This window comes from Bombyx mandarina, chromosome 11 (assembly GCF_030267445.1).
Source record: "Bombyx mandarina strain Sakado chromosome 11, ASM3026744v2".
NCBI classification, from domain to species: domain Eukaryota; kingdom Metazoa; phylum Arthropoda; class Insecta; order Lepidoptera; family Bombycidae; genus Bombyx; species Bombyx mandarina.
The window spans coordinates 5,872,711-5,892,688 of record NC_143218.1 but is presented as its reverse complement, the minus strand read 5'-3'; the positions used below and the strand labels follow the sequence as shown (position 1 = coordinate 5,892,688).

At 37.6% G+C, this 19,978-nt stretch overlaps 3 protein-coding genes and 1 long non-coding RNA gene across 4 annotated transcripts in view; 2 read left to right on the top strand and 2 right to left on the bottom strand.

Moving 5' to 3' along the window:
• The window catches only part of LOC149501960 (uncharacterized), a 396,223-nt gene extending 384,424 nt beyond the window's left edge, over nucleotides 1-11,799 (top strand). The window contains exon 2 of the long non-coding RNA XR_016323750.1: nucleotides 10,032-11,799. This is a non-coding gene — a long non-coding RNA (uncharacterized LOC149501960). The remainder of the gene's footprint in view (nucleotides 1-10,031) is intronic.
• On the top strand, nucleotides 121-11,799 carry Alg1 (ALG1, chitobiosyldiphosphodolichol beta-mannosyltransferase). The gene is made up of 6 exons (XM_089730824.1): nucleotides 121-1,052; nucleotides 2,887-3,046; nucleotides 6,249-6,357; nucleotides 7,411-7,585; nucleotides 8,225-8,335; nucleotides 9,384-11,799. The coding sequence occupies exons 1-6, from the start codon at nucleotides 502-504 to the stop codon at nucleotides 9,595-9,597; spliced, it is 1,320 nt and encodes a 439-aa protein (XP_089586950.1). The 5' UTR covers nucleotides 121-501; the 3' UTR covers nucleotides 9,598-11,799.
• A 501-nt stretch (nucleotides 11,800-12,300) lies between these two features.
• hoip (NHP2-like protein 1 hoip) lies at nucleotides 12,301-13,315 on the bottom strand. Its single transcript, XM_028185821.2, has 2 exons — nucleotides 12,960-13,315; nucleotides 12,301-12,749 (listed from the first exon to the last, which is right to left on the bottom strand). Exons 1-2 carry the CDS (start codon nucleotides 12,960-12,962, stop codon nucleotides 12,360-12,362), a joined length of 393 nt encoding a protein of 130 aa, XP_028041622.1. The 5' UTR covers nucleotides 12,963-13,315; the 3' UTR covers nucleotides 12,301-12,359.
• A 2,871-nt stretch (nucleotides 13,316-16,186) lies between these two features.
• Clp (Cleavage and polyadenylation specificity factor subunit 4) lies at nucleotides 16,187-18,830 on the bottom strand. The gene is made up of 4 exons (XM_028185141.2): nucleotides 18,619-18,830; nucleotides 18,260-18,536; nucleotides 17,365-17,605; nucleotides 16,187-16,573 (listed from the first exon to the last, which is right to left on the bottom strand). Exons 1-4 carry the CDS (start codon nucleotides 18,719-18,721, stop codon nucleotides 16,328-16,330), a joined length of 867 nt encoding a protein of 288 aa, XP_028040942.1. The 5' UTR covers nucleotides 18,722-18,830; the 3' UTR covers nucleotides 16,187-16,327.
• Between the last annotated feature and the right edge of the window lie 1,148 nt (nucleotides 18,831-19,978).

Below are 19,978 nucleotides of genomic sequence, written 5' to 3'. Positions count from 1 at the left end.
CGTTTAGTAAGCGTGAAAGTGTGGGATAATGAAAGGAAATTTAGCGTGATTTCTAGAGTTCTGCCAAAAATTAATCAAATCTTCACTTTACCGACAGGTTGTTTGATATCATTCCACCCAACGTCTACGGTATTGTTATAATTTACTATATTTCATTGTATTTGCATTTATAATTAATAAAATATGAATTATTTTGAGATTCATTTCACTTTTAAAAAAAAGGTTTAATGTGGATGTTCCCTTTGCCTATCCACAATAACAATCGGTTAAGAAAATTGGTGAGCTATTGATCGTGTATGTTGTGAATTTGTTATTTATTTGTAGGTATCTATCTACCTACCTATCTATCGCGACGCTTAGTAGCTTCGGCCACTAAATAATATTCAGATTAAAATTTAAATAAAGCAAAATATATGGAATAATAAAAACGTTAAACAAACTACGAATGTGATCCTATACCATAAATCATTTCTTAGAAGTTCGGGCTTTAAAGAAGCTCTCATGATGTTGGGTAATGTGAGAAAAGTAGCTAAAGTTGTAGTACTGGGGGACATAGGGAGGAGCCCCCGTATGCAGTATCATGCATTATCTCTTGCTAACAACGGCTTAGATGTGAAAATTATTTCATACGTCGAGACCGACCCACTCCCTGAAGTCCTAAACAACCCGCATATTACCGTCATAAAACTTCATCCTTTCGAACTGAAATGGGGCCCTGTAGTACTCAAATACATTGCCAAAACTTTATGGCAGAGTGTAAGCTTAATGTTTACCCTATTCCTTACTGGGAGGTGCGACTATTTGTTGGGCCAGAACCCACCCGCCATACCATCCTTGCCAGTCTTTCGTCTGTATTGCATGGTTTCAAAGGCCCAGTTTGTGATCGATTGGCACAACTATGCATACTCAATAATGGCCATGACTCTTGAACCGGACCACATGCTTGTGAGAATGGCTAGAAGCACTGAAAGATTTTTCGGTCAATCTTCTCACTTCAATCTCTGTGTTACCTATGCCATGAAGGAAGATTTGCTGCAGAATTGGAACATCAAGTAAGTGTTGTTCATTTGTTTTGTGGAAGGGATATCAGTCACCCATTATATTTGCTCAAGCTACCACTACCCTATCTACTATTTAGAAATAAAATTGGTATTTTAATAATTAGATGACACAAATACAGTAGGTTAATAATACAAGTTTCAGGTGTCTTGTCAAAACCTTAAATATATGAATGTAAGTAAATACATTAATGAATGTAATGTTATTAATTTTATTAATTAATATCGATGCTTGAAAGGCAAAAGTGACTAAGTGTCAATAATTGCTTTGTACATAAATGATAAGCAATAACCATATTCGATGTGCAAAAAATATATATTTCTAGGTCTATTAAAATCATTTCAATCCTACAGCTAGATTCGTTAAAATAGAATTTTTTTCAGGTATTTCAACTTTAAATTACTCTACTGTAATGTTCACGCATTGTCGCTTAGTCACATTTGCCTTTCAAGCGTCGATATAATTTCTTAATAAAAAGTGTGGAGTGCATCTTAAGTGCTGACATGAAAATGTACTGATGTATCATTTTATTTCCAAAACAAAATATTGAACTTGTTAATAATTAATTAGCTATGTCTTAAATGCTAGATTGCTTAATGATTGAAAGCTGATTAAATTAATTGGTAACTCTAGATATATATTATATTGTATATTGTAAATAATAATATAATAACAAATAAAAATTACATACATACTCTCACAAATATATAATGAAATATTTCATTACCATTGTAAACAGCCAATACCTGACACCTGAAGGTAAGTATCCATATCACCCATGGCTATTAGTAATGACAGGGTTTCCATAGCGTTGTAGCTTAGCTTCTGTCTACTGCAAATATTGCAATGTAATTTATACTGAAAATAAATAAATTTTCAATGTTTTTAATGCCTAAGTGTTGTTACTAATTAAGCAAAAAAGAGCATCTGATAAACAGAGGAAATAGTTTTTAACTGATTTATGTTTGTATAATCATAATAACTGGGTTGCCAGTCGCAACCGCCATTCGAGCAGCTGAGGACCGGACGAGATGGAAACAGCTCACGAGACAGGCAACGGTCAAGTTTCAGGGACACGACCTTCAGCAATGAAGAAAGCGACGAAGAAGAAGAAGAAGAAGAATCATAATAATATAAAGACCAGCAAAACTTGATCAGGCACCATTGTCATTATGGTTAATTTAATCAAAAACGGTGATGTTTGGTGATTGTTTTCAAATAATGGAAGTACACAGGACTAGACCATTTTCTAATTTTAATTTTCTGCCCCGCTTTTGATACAGCTGTTGTATCAACAGTACTACTTATTGTTAAAGGAAAGAAGAGAACAGAAGAGAGACAAAGAACATGGGAATCCCCTGTTTTACATAAATTAAACAAGTTTATGGGCCAACTAGTATTAAGTGATTAAGCCCTTTGAGACGAATAAAGTGAATATCGGCCCACCATGAGACATGTGGCTGACTTGAGTCGAAGTGTCCATTGTCTTGTATTATTGCTGCCTGCCCCACTCTTGAAATCGGATCCCATTACTTCACGGTGTAAATAAGACTAGGACTAGACTGTATGTGCTCACACAACGTGGAGTACTCATCCCACTTCTGGGCCAGGGCTCCCAAATACGAACGATTTCCATTTGACTTCATATAGAAGAGGAATGTATGGACTGTCGATTATCCCATTCTCCCGGTTCTGAGGAGTGCTCTGAGGATTTTTTTGAGATGATCTGATCCATCTTGTTTTTACCTTTAGGGAGACATTGGTTCTCATAGCTGTCCATCTTACTACAATATTACTGTTTGAATTATAAGTGTCGTAAATTTTCAGTGCTGCTGTCCTTTACGACAGGCCACCCAAGATATTCAAGCCGCTGACGTTGTTGGAGAAGCACGACTGGTACGTCAAGATGGCTCAGAACTACCCCATGTTTGGAGCATCCAAACACGAGAAACCGAATGAAGCTTTCGAGAAAACTGCCTTTACTGAGGTAAGTAAGTTTAACTATTATTAATTTTACTATAATTAATATATTTATATACCCAGTCCAGCCATAAGTTCTGTTACAAATGAAAATCAATTTTTGTAATAAAGTAATGTAATATTATTAAAATTTATTAAAGTCTCAGCAAAAAATAAAAATAAATCCTATTCGGAATGGTCACCTTTGGCTTTTCTACAGGCCTTTAATCTGTTTGGCCACGAATCTATGGATTTACGCACTGTTTCTAAGGGAAATTTCGTCACTGCTTGCTCCAAAGATTTTTTGAGACTCAATGTCGCCGTGTCCTCTAAAACTGACCATAATTTGAAGTCTAAAGGGTTAAGGTCTGGGCTAGATGAGTGCCAGTCTTCAGCTCTTATAAAATCCGGAATGTTGGTTTCAAGCCAGGGTTGGTTAGTTCGTGCCTTGCAACCAGGTGCAGAGTCCTGCTGGAAAGTCCACGGAATATTTTTAAAAAGTATATTGCGGAAAGGTTTCACGACATGATCCAAGACTGTATCTTGATACACTTTGGCTGAAGTTTTCACTCCTTTTTCACAAAAATGTAGTTTTCTGATAAGAAAACCCCACCAAACCACGACTTGTCAGGATGATGACCACGTTGTACCTATCCGACCACTTGAGCAGTTTCTTTAGAACTGTAAGCGTACACTTTATCATTTTGCTTATTATAGTGTTCATCAATCGTGAAAAAATTTTCGTCGGTAAAATGATATTTCTATGCCTTTCACCTGCGTATCGCGACAGAAGACATGTTGATCGATCCACTCTGTTTAATTGTAAAGATTGATTTAGGGCATGTCCTGTATATCGACGATAAGCACCGCTTTAAGCTTCAGGTCTTGTGTTGGAATGTTCATTTCTCGCGATAAGATTTTTTGCTTCCTGATGGGGTTTCGACGAATTCTGGCTTTAACGGTGTTAACAGTATTAACAGCCCTTAAAGTTCTAGTAGCTATATAGCTGTATAGTTCTAAAAGTACGCTGCCGGCCCGATCTTTTCTGGTCTTCGACAGACGAAGTGTTGTTGTATCTGATACGAACGAACTACATACGAACATACGACTGATACCAACCTTTTGAAGTGTCTGAAATATGACCGACGGCTCCATACCCACTTTGTGCAAGGCGATCACTGCAATCCTATTTACTTTAACACCCCTTTCCATATTGTAATTTGATAATGAACAAAAAAAAATGTGAATGGCGCAAAATCGAAAGAAGTTTTTAAAATAATATACGTGTTCCAAGTTCAAAATAATTAAAAAGTTAAAAAAAAAAGAAAAGTTTTTATGTTGGTATACTATATAGGTATGTTGGTATACTAACTATATAGTTAAATTTTGTTATTGTATATTTATTAGGGTACGTTTTGAAGTAGTTTTGCAGTGGATTACTATTAAGGTAAAGGAAATGGTTTATTCTTTAAAACTTACGAATGATAAGTTTTACGGTCCTATTTGCGAAGATAGATCCCACACCTGGAGCCTAATTGGAGGAATGAAAATACTTATTTGTTGGTTTTTTGCGATATGATACATGATGCGCAAATATATATTTTATTGTTTAGACGAGTGAAGGCGTTCAAGAACCACCTGGTGTTAAGTTGTTTTCGGAGTTCATAGACAGCAACAACGTCCATTTCGCCACACATCCTGAGTCATGAGTTTTGAGTGTCAGTACTACAGTACAATGTCTGCCCCGCCCTTCACATCTAGAACGCATTACTGCTTCGCGTCAGAGATAGGCCGAGCGGTGGTACCTACCCGTACGGGCACACAATACGCCCTAATACCAGTAATAAAATGCTTTTTTCCCCAACTATTCGCTGGTAACCTAAGAGGCTATTCCCGCTGCATCTATACGGGGAGGTGAGCTCACGGGCTCAACCTGAGACAATTTGCTAACACTAGCCCTAGCAAAAGCAGTGCTTTGCAGAATCTACCACCGGATCGGAATTGCGACCCACTGAGAAGACGAGAATTTTCGGTGTTCTAATTTAGGGTTTTCGCCGCATTTCATTTTTAGTCAGAAATCAAAACCTAGTCTAGAATGTGCTTTAGTTTCTCAGTAGGCTAACCCTGCGATCCATAATACAGATGACGCGATGCGCGCGCAATTCCTTGCTTAACGATCAATCCGCAAGTTTACTGTCACTGCCCTTTAGAACTATAGTTTAGAGAGCAAACTATTTATTGTATTTATTTTATTACTTAACAGTAGGCAGCGTCTTGACTCTGCCCCTGACATTGCTGACTTCCATGAGCGACGGAAACCACTCACCACCAGGTGGGCTGTATGCTCGTCTGCCTATAAGGGCAATAAAAATATCGAACCGTTGATTTGGGCAACGAAGAGCGTATTATCTTTTATTTCCGAGAAAACAGATGACATCCTATTACCAGTACTGTTGCTAATTAGGTTCGGCATAAATAAATGAATCTGCCACATTGAACGCCCCTAAGCCAGACTGGGTATCGAACACAAGACCCGTTGCACGCTAATCCTGGACAGTAATGACTACAAACGAGGCGATGAATATTGATAATTTATTATTTACTATTATAGCCATTACATCATTTAATTGGGCATTAAGTTCGCCAATGTAGACAAATATATATTAAGTGTAATCATCATTCTCCCGACCTTCTCACAGTCACCTGGGGTCGGCGCAACATGTTTTCTCTTGCCATACTCCTCTATCATATACCATTCCTTCGCTCACTCCCTTCTTACACATATCGTCTTTCACGCAACCATCGATTTTTTCTTAGGTCTACCTCTTCCTCTAAATACATACATTTTAATAAATGAATAAAATATACGAGCCCTTTTAGGATCACTATGTTTTCAGTCTTTCTGTCTATTTTATCGAGTAGATGCGCGCTGCTGACATTTCGAGTGTTTGTATGTGTAACTATTGGTTGACAAGTTGGTCCAACATGCTGAGTGCAAAAAAATAGCATTGCTCCAAAGTGAAACGCATTGTCACAAGTGATCCTCCGTAACGGTGAATTCCGTGTGCTTAGTGCGAGCTTTTTAACGTTCTTCATAGCGTAAAAGTTAACGCAAATTTGTATGGAGTTGAAACGTTTGTCTACGTTTGCCGCACAAATTTGAGTTAGCTTTTACGCTATCGAGAACGTTAAATACTCGCACTAAGTACACTGTTCTCTTTCAACTGTAGTATGTGGACGGCGTTCTGAAACCACGTCCCGATAGACCCGGCATCATCTTCAGCAGCACCAGCTGGACTCCTGATGAAGATTTTACTCTCTTGATGGAAGCCTTACAAGGTATGAAGCTCACCATTTTACTGTATAACCTTTTTTTTACATTCTGACATGTTCGTCGTGGCCTAAAGGATAAGACGTCCGGTGCATTCGTATGTAGCGATGCACCGGTGTTCGAACCCCGCAGGCAGGTACCAAGTTTTCTAATGAAATACGTACTTAACAAATGTTCACCATTGACTTCCACGGTGAAGGAATAACATCGTGTAATAAAAAGTGGTAAAATCTCAAAGTAGGTGGCGGCATTTACGTTGTAGATGTCAATGGGCTCCGCTCCGGTAACCTCACATCAGGTGGGCCGTGAGATAGTCCACCCACCCAAGCAAAAAAAAACCGCTGTCTTTATATTACTATGCCATATTTTATGTCCAACTGTTGTTATTTGACAGACAGTTATTTAAAATAACGTTTTATATCTAAGTACATAATGTATAACAAAGCAATCTGTGTGGTTAAACCTGTCACAGGATTTATAAGGTCTTTTGCTCTCGTTAATAGAGAAGCAAGATGCTTAAAAGTATTTGGAATTTCATTGCAACGTAAAATAAATTTACACTAATAAAAAAGTATTCGGAATGGATATGTTAGAAGTCTGAAAGTGGCACCTGTGACAGAGAAGTTGAGAAGTGCGCGATTGAGATGGTATGGACATGTGATGAGACGAAATGAAAATGAGGTTGGTATGAGAGTGTTAATTATGAATGTAGAAGGGTATAGAGGAAGAGGTAGACCTAAGAAGACATTTGGATGGATTGCGTGAAAGATAACATCTGTAAGAGGGGAGTGAGCGAAGAAATTGTATATGATAGAGGAGTATGGAAGGTGAAAACATCCTGTTCCGATCTCATATGACTGGCAGAAGAACAGGAGAATCACGATGATGAAAAAAGTACATACGCTCGGAATTCGAAATATATCTATCAAAGATATGCAGTTCGTGTGGGAATCGAATCCCGAACTGTCTACCACCCACTAGAGCAACGTGCCGTTAAAAACCGTACCTGAGCAAGTAAAAAGTATAGAATAATTTAAATGAACAGCAGTAATAACTTTCAGTTTACGAAACAACGTACTCGTTAACCAAAGTTCTTCCGCGTCTGATCTGCGTGATCACCGGCAAGGGCCCCATGAGGGAGTACTACCGCCAGCTGGTGGACTCCAAGAAGTGGAAGAACGTGGATGTCGTCACACCCTGGCTCGACGCGGCCGACTACCCAAGAATGGTGGCTAGGTGAGATTGTCAGTGATGCCCCGGGGCCTTAGTGGGTAGGAATCTGTTTGCGAAAAGGTTTTCTTTCAAGAGTAATATTAAAGAGTTGGATATTTTTTTTTAATTTTTGTTTCTTCGCATATTTTAAACTTCGTAGTCCAAGGTTGAGCCACGTCCGGTTGGCCGTGAGCTGGTCTCTCCATCTCTGCTACATTATATCTTGATGTATCATGTCCTGGCTGTTTCTGTCGAATAGTAGAATAATCATTATTATTATTTTCTTCTACCTGTACTTGACATGAGCATTGTCAAGTACACAGTTAATCCGCTAAGATCTCTTCAAAACATTACAAAATGACAGAGTTGAATCACCGACCGCACTGGACTCGAGACCAGTGACAAACCGGTGTAACTTGGTAGGCAGCGGCTTGGCTCTGCCCCTGGGGTTGCTGACGTTCATGAGCGACGGTAACCACTTACTCTCAGGTGGGCCGTATGCAAGTCTGCCTGCATGGGCAATAAAAAAATTAAACATGAAATAAGTAGTGCCCTTGTACTCTATATCCTTATTGTCGTGTTTTTTCTGACAGCTGTGTGTACAAAATATATTAAATAAATAAATAAAATATCAGAAATTAAAAAAAAACTTAATTTGTCCAGTGCTGACCTCGGAGTGTGCCTGCACACCAGCTCCTCCGGGCTCGACCTCCCGATGAAAGTCGTGGACATGTTTGGAGCTGGTCTTCCTGTTTGCGCCTTCAACTTCCTGTGGTAAGAAAGCGTCCTTGGCCTAAGACTTGTATCGCTAACACGCCCGCACGTTATTTAAATTACAGCTACGTATACAAACTCTTCGGGAGGTCCAACATTTTCGGCTAAAATTGGATGTAATGTAACATTCTTGTCGAATGTATACCAATGCGACGAGGCAACGCAAAGCCGCTGTCGCCCGAAACATGTCTTATCGGATCCCCGGATTCACTCTAGGTGCTTTTAGGCCTCATGCACCGGTCACCGCTCTCCTCGACTACGACGAAGAGTTTGACGAGCGAACTAACCCACAGACACAGCCCACTGAGTTTCTCGCCGGATCTTCTCAGTGGGTCGCGTTTCCGATCCGGTGGTAGATTCCGCGAAGCACTGCTCTTGTTAGGGCCTGTATTAGAAAATTCTCACAAGTTGAGCCCTCCTACCAGTCCGGGCGTAGATGATATAGCCTCTTAGGCTACCAGCGGATAGGTAGGGGAAAAAATCAAATATCAATGTAAAGTGTACTATCACTTTGGCTTGAGAAAATATCGCCAAATTGACTTTGTGAAATGCATTTTTTATATTGCTGTTGATATATCATTTTATACGCAACAAGGAATGTAATACGAGCGCCTTCTCCGACAGCACGACCGCCACCGGCACGTGTCGAATACATTTATAAACTAACTAGTTGTACCCGTCCGCTTCGCTGGGCATTTAAAATTTACATTATTATTTCTCACCCTCACAAAAATTCTCATCATTAACGCCCCCGCAACTGGTGTAGAGAGTCCAATACTCATAATAAATATAAGCCTATCCATTAAGTACATGTATTTTCTACATGGATACCAAGTTTCAAGTCAATCGGATGCATGGTTCAGTAGTTATAACGGAACATCCGTCAAAACCACTAGATTTATATATTAGTATAGATACTTCATTTTTATAACACAACTTTTTGTACACTCGCGTCGTATAATCGCCTTAATTTCGCGGTGCGTTCAAGTGCAACACCTAGCTTGGTTCATCGGTCATATGTAGTGTTTCCGTCGTTGTGATGTTGCAGCCTGGACGAGCTGGTGGAGGACGGCGTCAACGGCTTCACGTTCAAGACCGGCGACGAGCTCGCCAAATTGGTCGTGAACTGGTTCACCGGCTTCCCCGACAACCCCGAGCAGATCGCGCTCGCCGACAGGATGCGCCGCGAGCTCGCCAAGTTCCGGGACTCGCGCTGGGAGGACAACTGGGACACGCGCGCCAAGAAGATCTTTGAAAACTGAAGCGGGGCCACGCCCTCGTGCGACTTCGATCTCTAGACTCATTCCGCAAATAAATTAAATCGCCTCAAATTGTTTATCTTAATATCCGCTACTAAGGTAGAAGAATGTTTTCTTGTTTCAGTCACTGAAGGTGGCCTAGAAATATCTTCAATAAAAAAATACAAAAAAAAAAGTTATTTAATCATATTTATAGTAGTCTGATGGTTCGGCGCTCACGTGGCGCGGAGACGTGCTCGGGGGCAGCGGGGCGGGGTTGGGGGGCGGACTGAGCACGTGCAGTGGACGAGGCCTCATAGTCTCGCAATATATAAATGTAATCAACAATTAGCTCGTTTACAATAGTAATTGTATTCTCAGTAATTAATCTTGGATATCTTGTAGGACAAGTAGTAGTCTGTTGTACTCTGTGTTTATGGAAATAGTTGACGTGCGAGCTTCGATCAATAATACTACTAGATTCGCGATTAGCGCTTCAAAAACGGCCCGAAAAATAAGACCACAAATAAATTTGTGGTCTTATTTCAAATTAGTATGGTCCAATCATAGCCAACACTAAGACGTCAAAACGCTGCAATGCGCGTTCAAAAACTGAGTAAAAAACCACCGTAACACCAAGGTTTTGAAAGGAATATCTTTTTTTGGTAAATTTATATTATTAAGTGTTTTTCATAAAATAATAAACACAATTATATTGTAAATAAAACACAATTTACGAATATTGTAATTGTTTGGCCAATGTTTGCAACAAGGCACCAACTATTGTAACAAACATCACCAATTCTTGAACAGGGAATGCATAGAGTAGTTTTGTTATTTTATAATGTTATTTTTGTTTGTAGATTTCCTAGTAGCCCCTTGTCGCTGTGCACAATGGATATATATTGTCGCGAAAGAAAGAGGAGAAGAAATATAGAACCCTTATAAAAATTCTAGAATTGTTCAATGGTGGTGGCAAATCAATGCAAAAAAGTATTAAAAAAACTTTATATGTATGTGTAAATATTTTAAGCGTATATGCTGAAAAGGATTTGTTTTCTGGGGGAAACGAACACAGCCATAAAATAAGCCTAAATTAAACTGATTATAGAAAAATTCATTGATATAAGATTACATTATATTTGTAAAAAAGAAACCGCTCATATAAAAATGACTTCTAAAAGACAGCTTTATAACAAACTGAATCTGTTTAAAGGTAATTAAACCTACATTATTGTTTTAATTACTTCTGTATAAAGAATACGTGGAAAACATGTATCGTGTTTCCTTTCATATTTTTTTTACATTATTCAATTTTATTTTTTATCACCTATTTGTTGTAATAGCGGCAATGTAAAATATTATCTACTACTTTTTTGAATCGGTCAAAAATAGTTGCGACCATACAAAACAAACCTAAAACAAATATGTATATTCTGCAACTCTATGTCTTTCAATACTTACTGTGTTCTGAGCATTGAAATGTAATACCAAGAACTACATCTAGTTCCACAATACAATAAGCACGAAATTTTAAACAAATATTTTTAACCTTATAAATTAGGCTTTAAGTATCATTTTAGAATAAATATTTTTGTACTGATGTCTTTTTATGTTCAAGTGACATTTTAAATTTATTCCATAATATTGTTTTTCTGACGAAAGGACCTAAATACATATATTTTGCAATGGTAATTAAACTTTATGTTTAAGTATTAAGGTTTAGAATAAACTGAAGTCGTTAACATTATTAAACTTTTTTCTAAGAAATGAAGATGTTTTCGTGTCTGCAAACGTGGCCACTGGAGCGTCTTATTTTTGTTCCTGATCTTTAATCTAGTACTATTATTGATCGAAGCGTGCGAGTTTAAATTTCAAGTTGGTGATGATATAAATTCCATTTCAATGTGTATAGACCGTCGCAGCCATGTTCAATTATACTGCAATGAAGTATCACTTTTTTGTTTTTCGTTTTTGTAATTGTTAACTTTCTTTTTTTTCCTGTAGTTTACAACGTGTATGTAAATGATGTGATGTGACGAATTTAATTAATGTTGATTAGGATTGTTTGAAATTATTTTAGGTTAAGTTTAAAGACATTTTTAGTAAATTTGTTTTTGCGAAATATAAAAATACAGTAATATATTCAGTGTTTAGATCTCGTAGAGCAGTTGTAGACGGAGCTCGCGCCTAGCATCTGCGGGTTAAATAAATATCATGGATTCATTGTTGGTTTTATTTAAGGCTTTATGTGATTTGCCATTAAGAATTTAACTTCAATAGAAAGCGGAAAAATCTATATCTTTGCTTGTTGACAAAGGCATGTGAACAAAAAAATTGCTACTGCTAAAGAATATTTGTATTTATATAGCGGAAACAAAGCAGACCTCCATTTTTTTATAAACAAATGTAGCTTCTTTTTAGATGACTTGTGCCTTATTTGTTCAGTTAACAGTGTATTTACACCACATAGTGATTGTCATCACCTATATCACGTGAAATTCTCAGTAGATAACATTGTAATTCGGCTGTCCTATACTTCAAATCGAACTGAAAAACCACTTCACTGTACTGTTTGAATAGACACAAGCACTTGTTGATGAAAAGATTATCAGGGAGGATGCCACAATTGTAAAAGTTCATAATTGTAAAGTTCTACTTTTTATGTTTAAATAGCAAAAGATCCTGGTCCTTTTTGTTCCTAAAAGCATCAATAAATAAAATACGTTATTTTATTAAAATATTGTATTCGACACAAAATAATTTCCTTACATTTCTATTTATACTTAAACTAATAGTCTTTCGATTTCTTGCTGAATAGTTTGGATCTGAGGCTTTAGTTGTGAGCCCTCGTTGATGGTTATCGAGCAAGATATGATGGGTCTGGAAACACCGCAAGCACGACCGAGTGCTTGCTTAGACCTAACAAACACATATGGCACATTCTTATCTTCGCACAGAATTGGAATGTGAAGAACAATTTCGAGAGGTTCGGCATCTGCTGCCATTATGATGAGCTCAGATAGACCACGGTTAAGGGTCTTTGTGGCCTCGTTCGCGCCTTTACGAAGTTGCTTGTAATTGGTAGCTTGTTGCACCAAGTTCAGGATTTTAGCGGTTAAGGCGGCATCCGCCAATGGGTACGCCTTGGGGTTCACTGCAGCTTCGGTTTCAGCCTGTGAAAGTAGATTATTAAAGTTATGAACAGTTTAGAGGTTCAAGGTAGTTAGAATGTAATCAATCTCAAGATAACCTCAAATATTCACATGAGTTCAAATTGCAACCGTATTTTGGATATCACATGATTGAAACTGATTAATGAAAAAACTGACTTATTATTTATAGGTAAATTAATACCAAGAAGATCGCTAACACGTGCAACTTACCATGTTTACAATGCCGCGGTGTTGAATTAATAAAACTCAACCTCTCGGCGATCTCTCGCTTCACTGAGGAAATAATCTTCACGTAAGGGAGAGAAAATTTAGGTATTTGCCACAATTCTACACTTAAATCACAAATATTTTGTGTATATATATTAACGATTCTGATAATGTTGTTTCAAAGACACGCGGGTTGTGGCTTCTTTGACATTTGTTTTTTGGTAATTTTTTTTTTTTCATTTTAATAATCAGAGGCAACATGAATTATACAGCTTTACATTTTAATTGGCGATATGGTAGTCATTTTTTATGTTAAATTAAATGTATGGTGCAGAACAATTTACCCAACGTTTGAAAAAAAAACAATATATTTATAACGACTTACTAAATAGTTCAATTTCGAGTTTTTTTTCAAATTTCAATTTTATGACTTTTCGTATAGGTACAGTAATGTAGTACTTAGTTTTGTTTCTCCCACTAAAAAGGCGAAGGTATCACATCCTACAGACTAATCTTTTGTAAATGCTGTATTTAAATGAAATTAGTTTAAAGAACAATAATATGGAGCGAAATAAAATGAAGTTGATTAATTTGACATTAATCACTTGGGAAGTAATTAAACGAAACGAGACTATATCGGATGAAATTTAGTCCTAGTAAAATAGTGGTTATTTACTGAGACTATTTCAGGGAACTTTCTGGAAGATCACGAGAAGCTACGTCCAACGGCTTTATTTCATTTTCTCACATTTTGTCTACTTTTACAGATATTAAACTGCTAATAAAGTACTGTTAATACACAATGAAACCTAAAGAAACACTAAATTAACAAAATAAAACAACTCACACAACTACACTCCTCGCGTTCCAAAAAGTTTGTTCGTATTTAACGAACTTTTTACTGCTAAGGGTTTGACTGGGTTTTTTTTAAGGCTTATATGGGTGGACGAGCTCACAGCCCACCTGGTATTAAATGGTTACCGGAGCCCATAGACATCTACAACGTAAATGCGCCTCCCACCTTGAGATATAAGTTTTAAGGTCTCAGAATAGTTACAACGGCTGCCCCACCCTTCAAACCGAAACGCATTACTGCTTCACAGCAAAAATAGGCAGGGTGATTGTACCTACCCTTGCGGACTCACAAGAGGTCCTACTACCAGTAGTGTTGATAAGCTGATACTCTTTGGGTTCACAATACGCGTTATCACCAAAACTGAAGTGTACACTGAAGAGATGACTAAAATGACTCAGAACTCACCTGTCTTTAGGTGGGCACCGAAGCCATAGAAGCTACCAGCGAATAGATAAAATACAATAGATAGAAATCACAATTTTAATGCCAACTTTAAACACGAAATAAAAGTCTATCATCAGTAGAGAGTTGGTGTCTAATCATCCATTTTTTCCAGAAGATTTTGAACAAGTCATCCATCACAAGAGATTCACCAAAAAACAGCACTTTAATGTATCTGATTTTTGAAATAACAAGAGTAATTGACCGAACTTGTTCGTGTTATAATTCTATAGCTATAATCTTAACAAAGTATTAAAAAGCCTTAATATTTTTTGCTGAGTAACTTATTATTTTATTTTATATATTTTATTACAAAGCCAGACTGTCCACTATATGCCTTCGTAGAGTGCTGGAATTCTTCGGACATATTGCTCGTAAAGAGGGTCACAATCTTGAACAGCTGATGGTGACAGGAAAGGTGGATGGCAAACGTCCCAGAGGACGCAGTCCCACGAGATGGTCGGACCAAGTACGATCTTCTCTGAGCATCAATTTCCATAATGCCCTTCATGAAGCAAAGGATCGCGGCAGATGGAGGGAAGTCGTATGGGAGAAACTGATGCAGCGGGGGAGTCTCGACCCTCAGTAATGAGGAAAACGACGCGAGGAGGAACTTATTATGACTTCTTTAAGGAAATGGCTAGAGAATCCTAGTCGAGGTTAGTCAAAGTAACTATTATCCCTTTGAGTGCGAACCGTCGATAGATCGACTCTATTAATGCGTTTAAACGCATAACGTCAGAATACCGACGTTACCGAATGTGTATCAACCAACGGACATATGCTTGTCTACCTAAAAGGGTTTTTAGCTTTTAGCCCTTTTAGGTAGACAAGCATATGTTCCACCGGATGATGAGTAGTTACAGTCATTATGGACGTCAGCAATGCTACAGCCAAGTCGTTCCCTACCGCTAAGTAATCTCAGCAAGCCCCGTTTTAAGCAGTTACCATAACACTCGGGAGACACCGTGGAGGAGTGTTCATTCCAGAGCCGGATGGTGTGTTGCAGAAAAGATCTCTGGAACAGCACTGTGTGCTTAGTGCGAGTTTTGTAACGTTCTCGATAGCGTAAAAGTTTACCCAATTTTGTATTCGGTTGGAACAGCGCCCCTAGCGGCAAACGTAGGCAAACGATCCCAATCCATACAAATATGAGCTAACTTTTACGCTATCGAGAAGGTTAAAGAACTCGCACTAAGCACACTGGATATGTACGTAACGGTTCTAGGCAGTATAGATTGACTGCTCCGGTGGCGGGCGGGGCTATGGTACGTCTATATTTACCACCAAATTAACCTGTGTACGTGTAAAAACTGCATCGTTAAAAAAACCGTTTAGTTATTCTGGAGATGTGCGCGAGTAGACCCACAAACAGACGAACGGTCTTTTGTTAGGTACCCTTCCTTTCCATTTTTACTACTTTACTTTACTGTAAGGATACACTCGAATCTACTGTTTAATTTAATGTATTGGTTTGAAATAAATGAACCTGAAAATACTTTGCTAGACAATAAAGTACTTTTTAAGTACTTTCAGTGGTAAGCCCGAGACCGATGACTTCTCTTAAATCTAGATTTTGGTTTACCTGAGTCTAGGTCAAGATTAGAAGCACTTGAAATGGAAACAAATGATCGGGATATGGTGGAATTATTTTCAAGCAGCTAAAATAGCTGCGTGCATAGCGTGCGTGTGCACCGGGCGTCTTAACCTTTAGGCCACGATGACTCTCTGATCTGCGGCCTGATCGATTTGGACTGTTGTCAGCACGCAAGCATCAGACGTGCACTGAGAAGAGAGGAGTGGCGCTGGGTTGCAAATCTCGTTACTCGTAATTCGTTTTCTCGCTTGCATTTTGTAGTTAAACAATTACCATTATCAAAGAAACGCAAGCAACTTGCCGGTGCTTGAAATTGGACAAAATCATAACAAAATATAGCAGTTACTCTTATTTATTTAACTTTAACACAATTTTATTTGTAAATAAATCTCATTCACAACAAAAGTAGGTACTAATATGTTTCCTTGTAAAGTCAGATCACAGGAAGCCTAATCAAACATAGGCTTCACACTAATACTAGTTTTGTTTTCTAAAGTTTGTTCCTCCCTGGTTTTGGCTGGAGAGAAAGGCAAGATGACCTTTGGGACATTTATTTGCATAGTGACCTTTTGCGCCACACTTAAAACAGGTTACTTCTTCTATGGGTTTGTGGACTATTTTTTGTAATCTTGGACCACTGTTGTCTTCTTGCTCGATTGCGGGTTTAACATAGCCCAGGGAACGGTATCTAGCTTCCTCTTGCTTCTGGGCTGCTTCTCTTTGCTATAATAAACATAGATGAATGTAATAACTGTATATTTGTTTTTTATTATTGTAAAATACCAACTGTACAACTTAAATATGGATATAAATGGATTTTAATCAGTTACTGGACTCCAAAACGGTACAATTCAAATACTGATGCCTATCTTATGATTATGTTGAAGAAGCTGCCAATAAACGATCCTTCAGTGAACTAGAATGTCTCATGGTCACATATTAACTAACTGCTAGATAGCACCATAGGTTCGAGTTCCAAATTTTTACTTTGAATCTTTACGGTAGGACTTGCCCTAGTCCAGTTTGATTCAATATCGTGCTTATTTCTGCCATGCCATTATTACTGCTTTTGCCATGCCTTTATTACTGGTGGTAGGACCTCTCTCCCCCTCTTGTGAGTCCGCGCGGGTTGGTACCACCGCCCTGCCTATTTCTGCCGTGAAGCAGTAATGCATTTCGGTTTGAAGGGTGGGGCAGCTATTGTACCTATACTTGAGACCTTAAATACACGATGACATTTAAGCAATTACTTTCTAATCAGTGCTTTTTTAGTTTCACATTGAGAAATGGCATTAATAAAAAAAAAAATTCAATCTCAATCAATATGTCAATGTGATTTGTGTGTGGCCTTTATGTGGAGGTAAAGTAAAAATCTGCAAGTCAGAGTCCTCATATCTGCTCTCGGGATCTGCAGAGAACCATTAATGGACAGTATGCTGGTCTGGGGAAGACTACTATATCTTGTGGAAATGGACCATGCAAATCCAACAACAACTTTATTAAGTTCGACTTACATCAGGTGGTATTTTTGGACATGACGAAGCTTTGTGTCCAACTTCCGAACAGCTGTGACAAACAGGAAGGCGTTTTGCATCTTTGGGTTGATCTGGTGGTGCTGGTAATTCAAAGCGTGGATGCATAAATTTGCACGAGGCTCCATCTGGGCAGAAACCGGCTAGGTAGTTTATGCAGAGCACACGTCGTACGTGCCTGTGACGACAGTGTGGTCCATGGCGGCAGAAGCCTCTGTCATACCTGTAATAAGGACAGTTTTTTTCATTGCTTGGATGGATTTATAAGCATCTCATGATCCTCTTGGTGCTAAGTGATTACCGGATTCCGTAAACATCACTTAAACGTAAATATCGCCACCAAATTTTCAAATAAAAGTCTATCTTGAGACATAGACTTTAATTGTAACCCACAAAAGTATGTTTAAGTTTAAGTAAAAGTACGTTAAGTACGTTTTTCAGCATAAAAAATTATATTTGCAGCATACAACAACATTATGGTGAGCACATTTCACGAATTAACTCAAAATATTAATCCCAAGTCTTGTATCAATATTCTATGGATATTCTTTTAATGAACAAAGAAACCTTTTTAGATTTGAATTGAACTAAATTCTAATTTATTTCAAACTCATGTTCAATTTACAGACTTCTCAACTTCAAATATTAGTTTTTTCATATCCCTTAAGGGATATACTTAGGCTATGTTTTCAGACAACAAACAAACACAATTAGCAAACAACATTTGTCACAAAGAATCTAAACTTTTAATAAGAAAAAATATATTACATTTACTCAATTCACTGTTAAAACTGCTTTTTCGCCCTTTTTATACTGGAACATTAGAATTCAAGTTCTATGATTTGTTCACAATATTCTAATCAACTTTAATACTCACCATGGGCAATCTTTTATTTTACTCTCAGGATCAATGTGTAGAAATGGGCATTCCTTGTTATGACATGCATTGAATCTGGCGTAGAAATAGCACTCTGGCATTTTAGACATGTCGTACTCGTGCAAGAACTCACATTGATCGCCTTTCTTGCAGAGTCCTCGAAGCCAGTGCTTGCAAACCACAGTACGATCGCCTCGAACATGTCTATAGGGGCATTGGGCTCCGTTACCACAGCCGCCAGGCTGAGAATAAAATTCACATACCGCTGCTGTAGATTCTGAAAAACGAGTTTTCGGATCGGTACTTCAAACAACATTTTTTTATTTCAATTTGTGTTATAGAAGAAATTCTATACTAACTGTCCATTCCTGGGAATGGTAGCGGTAGCGCCCCATATTGCTCTTCTAGAGCATAGTCAATAGCGAATTTTATATGCTCAACGTTAGCAACGATTACTTCCATTATTTAGGTTTTTTTAAACACGTTATTCATAAAATATGTATCTTTTAGATGTGTGCTTGTTTGTCAGGCATTTACATATTTTGTAAATTCGTTTCCGAGGTGACAGTGACAGTCAATCTGTACAGTAGTAGTTCAATTTTTCCAACTGGAAAGGCAAAAGTATGATAACTACGATCTTCCATAGGCTTAAGAAGTTAAATGACTTAAAGGATTTTACGGCGGGAACGCGAGGAGCGAAGTTGTGTGAATTGTTTTATTTTGTTTAATTAGTGTGTATTCAGGGCTGAATGTGTAATAAAAGTGGTTTATTAACCGTTTAGTACAGTCTTTCTCAAAGTGGGCGATAACGCCCCCTTGGGGGCGTTTGAAACCTAGAGGGGGGCGTTAAGGGGCCCAGGAAAAAATGGGGGGCGTTGATGTGGGTTAGGGGGCGCTGTAAAATTTTTAATTTCATTAACTTTATAGTATTTTAAATTTCACTAAAATTAAAACTCACCTACTACACAATAACGAATAATTAGTTTATATTTCTACCCTGTATGATGTTATAAAAACTTAAAATAATTAACATAGATTTCGTAGGATAGCCCACACACCGTACGCAATCAAGTTTCTGCGGAACATGATCGATGATAGTTAAAAAATTAGAGCAATTTTACCTTAATTACATTGCACCAGAAATTATTTTAAACATTAGAAAAAAAATTACCATGCAGAGTTTTAAAATATTACACATACGTAAATAAACACAAATTGAGGTTTTCTTTCCTTTCTTTCTTGTTTTTAACATAAGGGCATTTTACAGCATTTTCCTAGCATTTTATAAGAAATTACTGATGTAAGAATCATAATTTTTATATAAAATGGAAATGCGTATATAATTATTGTTCAAAAACTTGTCTTAGATTATTATTTTTTCCAATTTACCCATTACCGTCCAATGTCAAATAGTATAGTAAGCTTAAACAGCTCACTTATTGTAAACATTGTTTACTATTTTATTTCTATATAATAATAGGTTGGGGAAAAAGTTTCTTTGCATTTTTTAAGAAAATTCACATTTTTAATATAGTTTATTCACATATAACTAAAGTATGTCGGTACCATTTTTTTTGATAACTTTTTGCCATCTTGTAGGTAGGGACATGATCCCATTGCTATAAACATTTTTAGGCTTCTGATCAAAATACTGCGACAATTGATTTTGGCAGTCCTCTCGTGATGTTAACCTGACACTGCCTAAAGAATTCTGAAGAG

Bases quoted from the DNA above. Each gene is read 5' to 3' on its own strand.
- Clp (XM_028185141.2), bottom strand. From the start codon at position 18,721: ATGGAAGTAATCGTTGCTAACGTTGAGCATATAAAATTCGCTATTGAC. The intron at 17,606-18,259 runs GTGAGTATTAAA...TCCTTATTACAG, and splicing joins AAAATAAAAGATTGCCCATG to GTATGACAGAGGCTTCTGCC. The intron at 16,574-17,364 runs GTAAGTCGAACT...TGTTTATTATAG, and splicing joins GTCCAAAAATACCACCTGAT to CAAAGAGAAGCAGCCCAGAA.
- Alg1 (XM_089730824.1), top strand. From the start codon at position 502: ATGATGTTGGGTAATGTGAGAAAAGTAGCTAAAGTTGTAGTACTGGGG. The intron at 3,047-6,248 runs GTAAGTAAGTTT...TTTCAACTGTAG, and splicing joins AGAAAACTGCCTTTACTGAG to TATGTGGACGGCGTTCTGAA. The intron at 7,586-8,224 runs GTGAGATTGTCA...TAATTTGTCCAG, and splicing joins TACCCAAGAATGGTGGCTAG to TGCTGACCTCGGAGTGTGCC.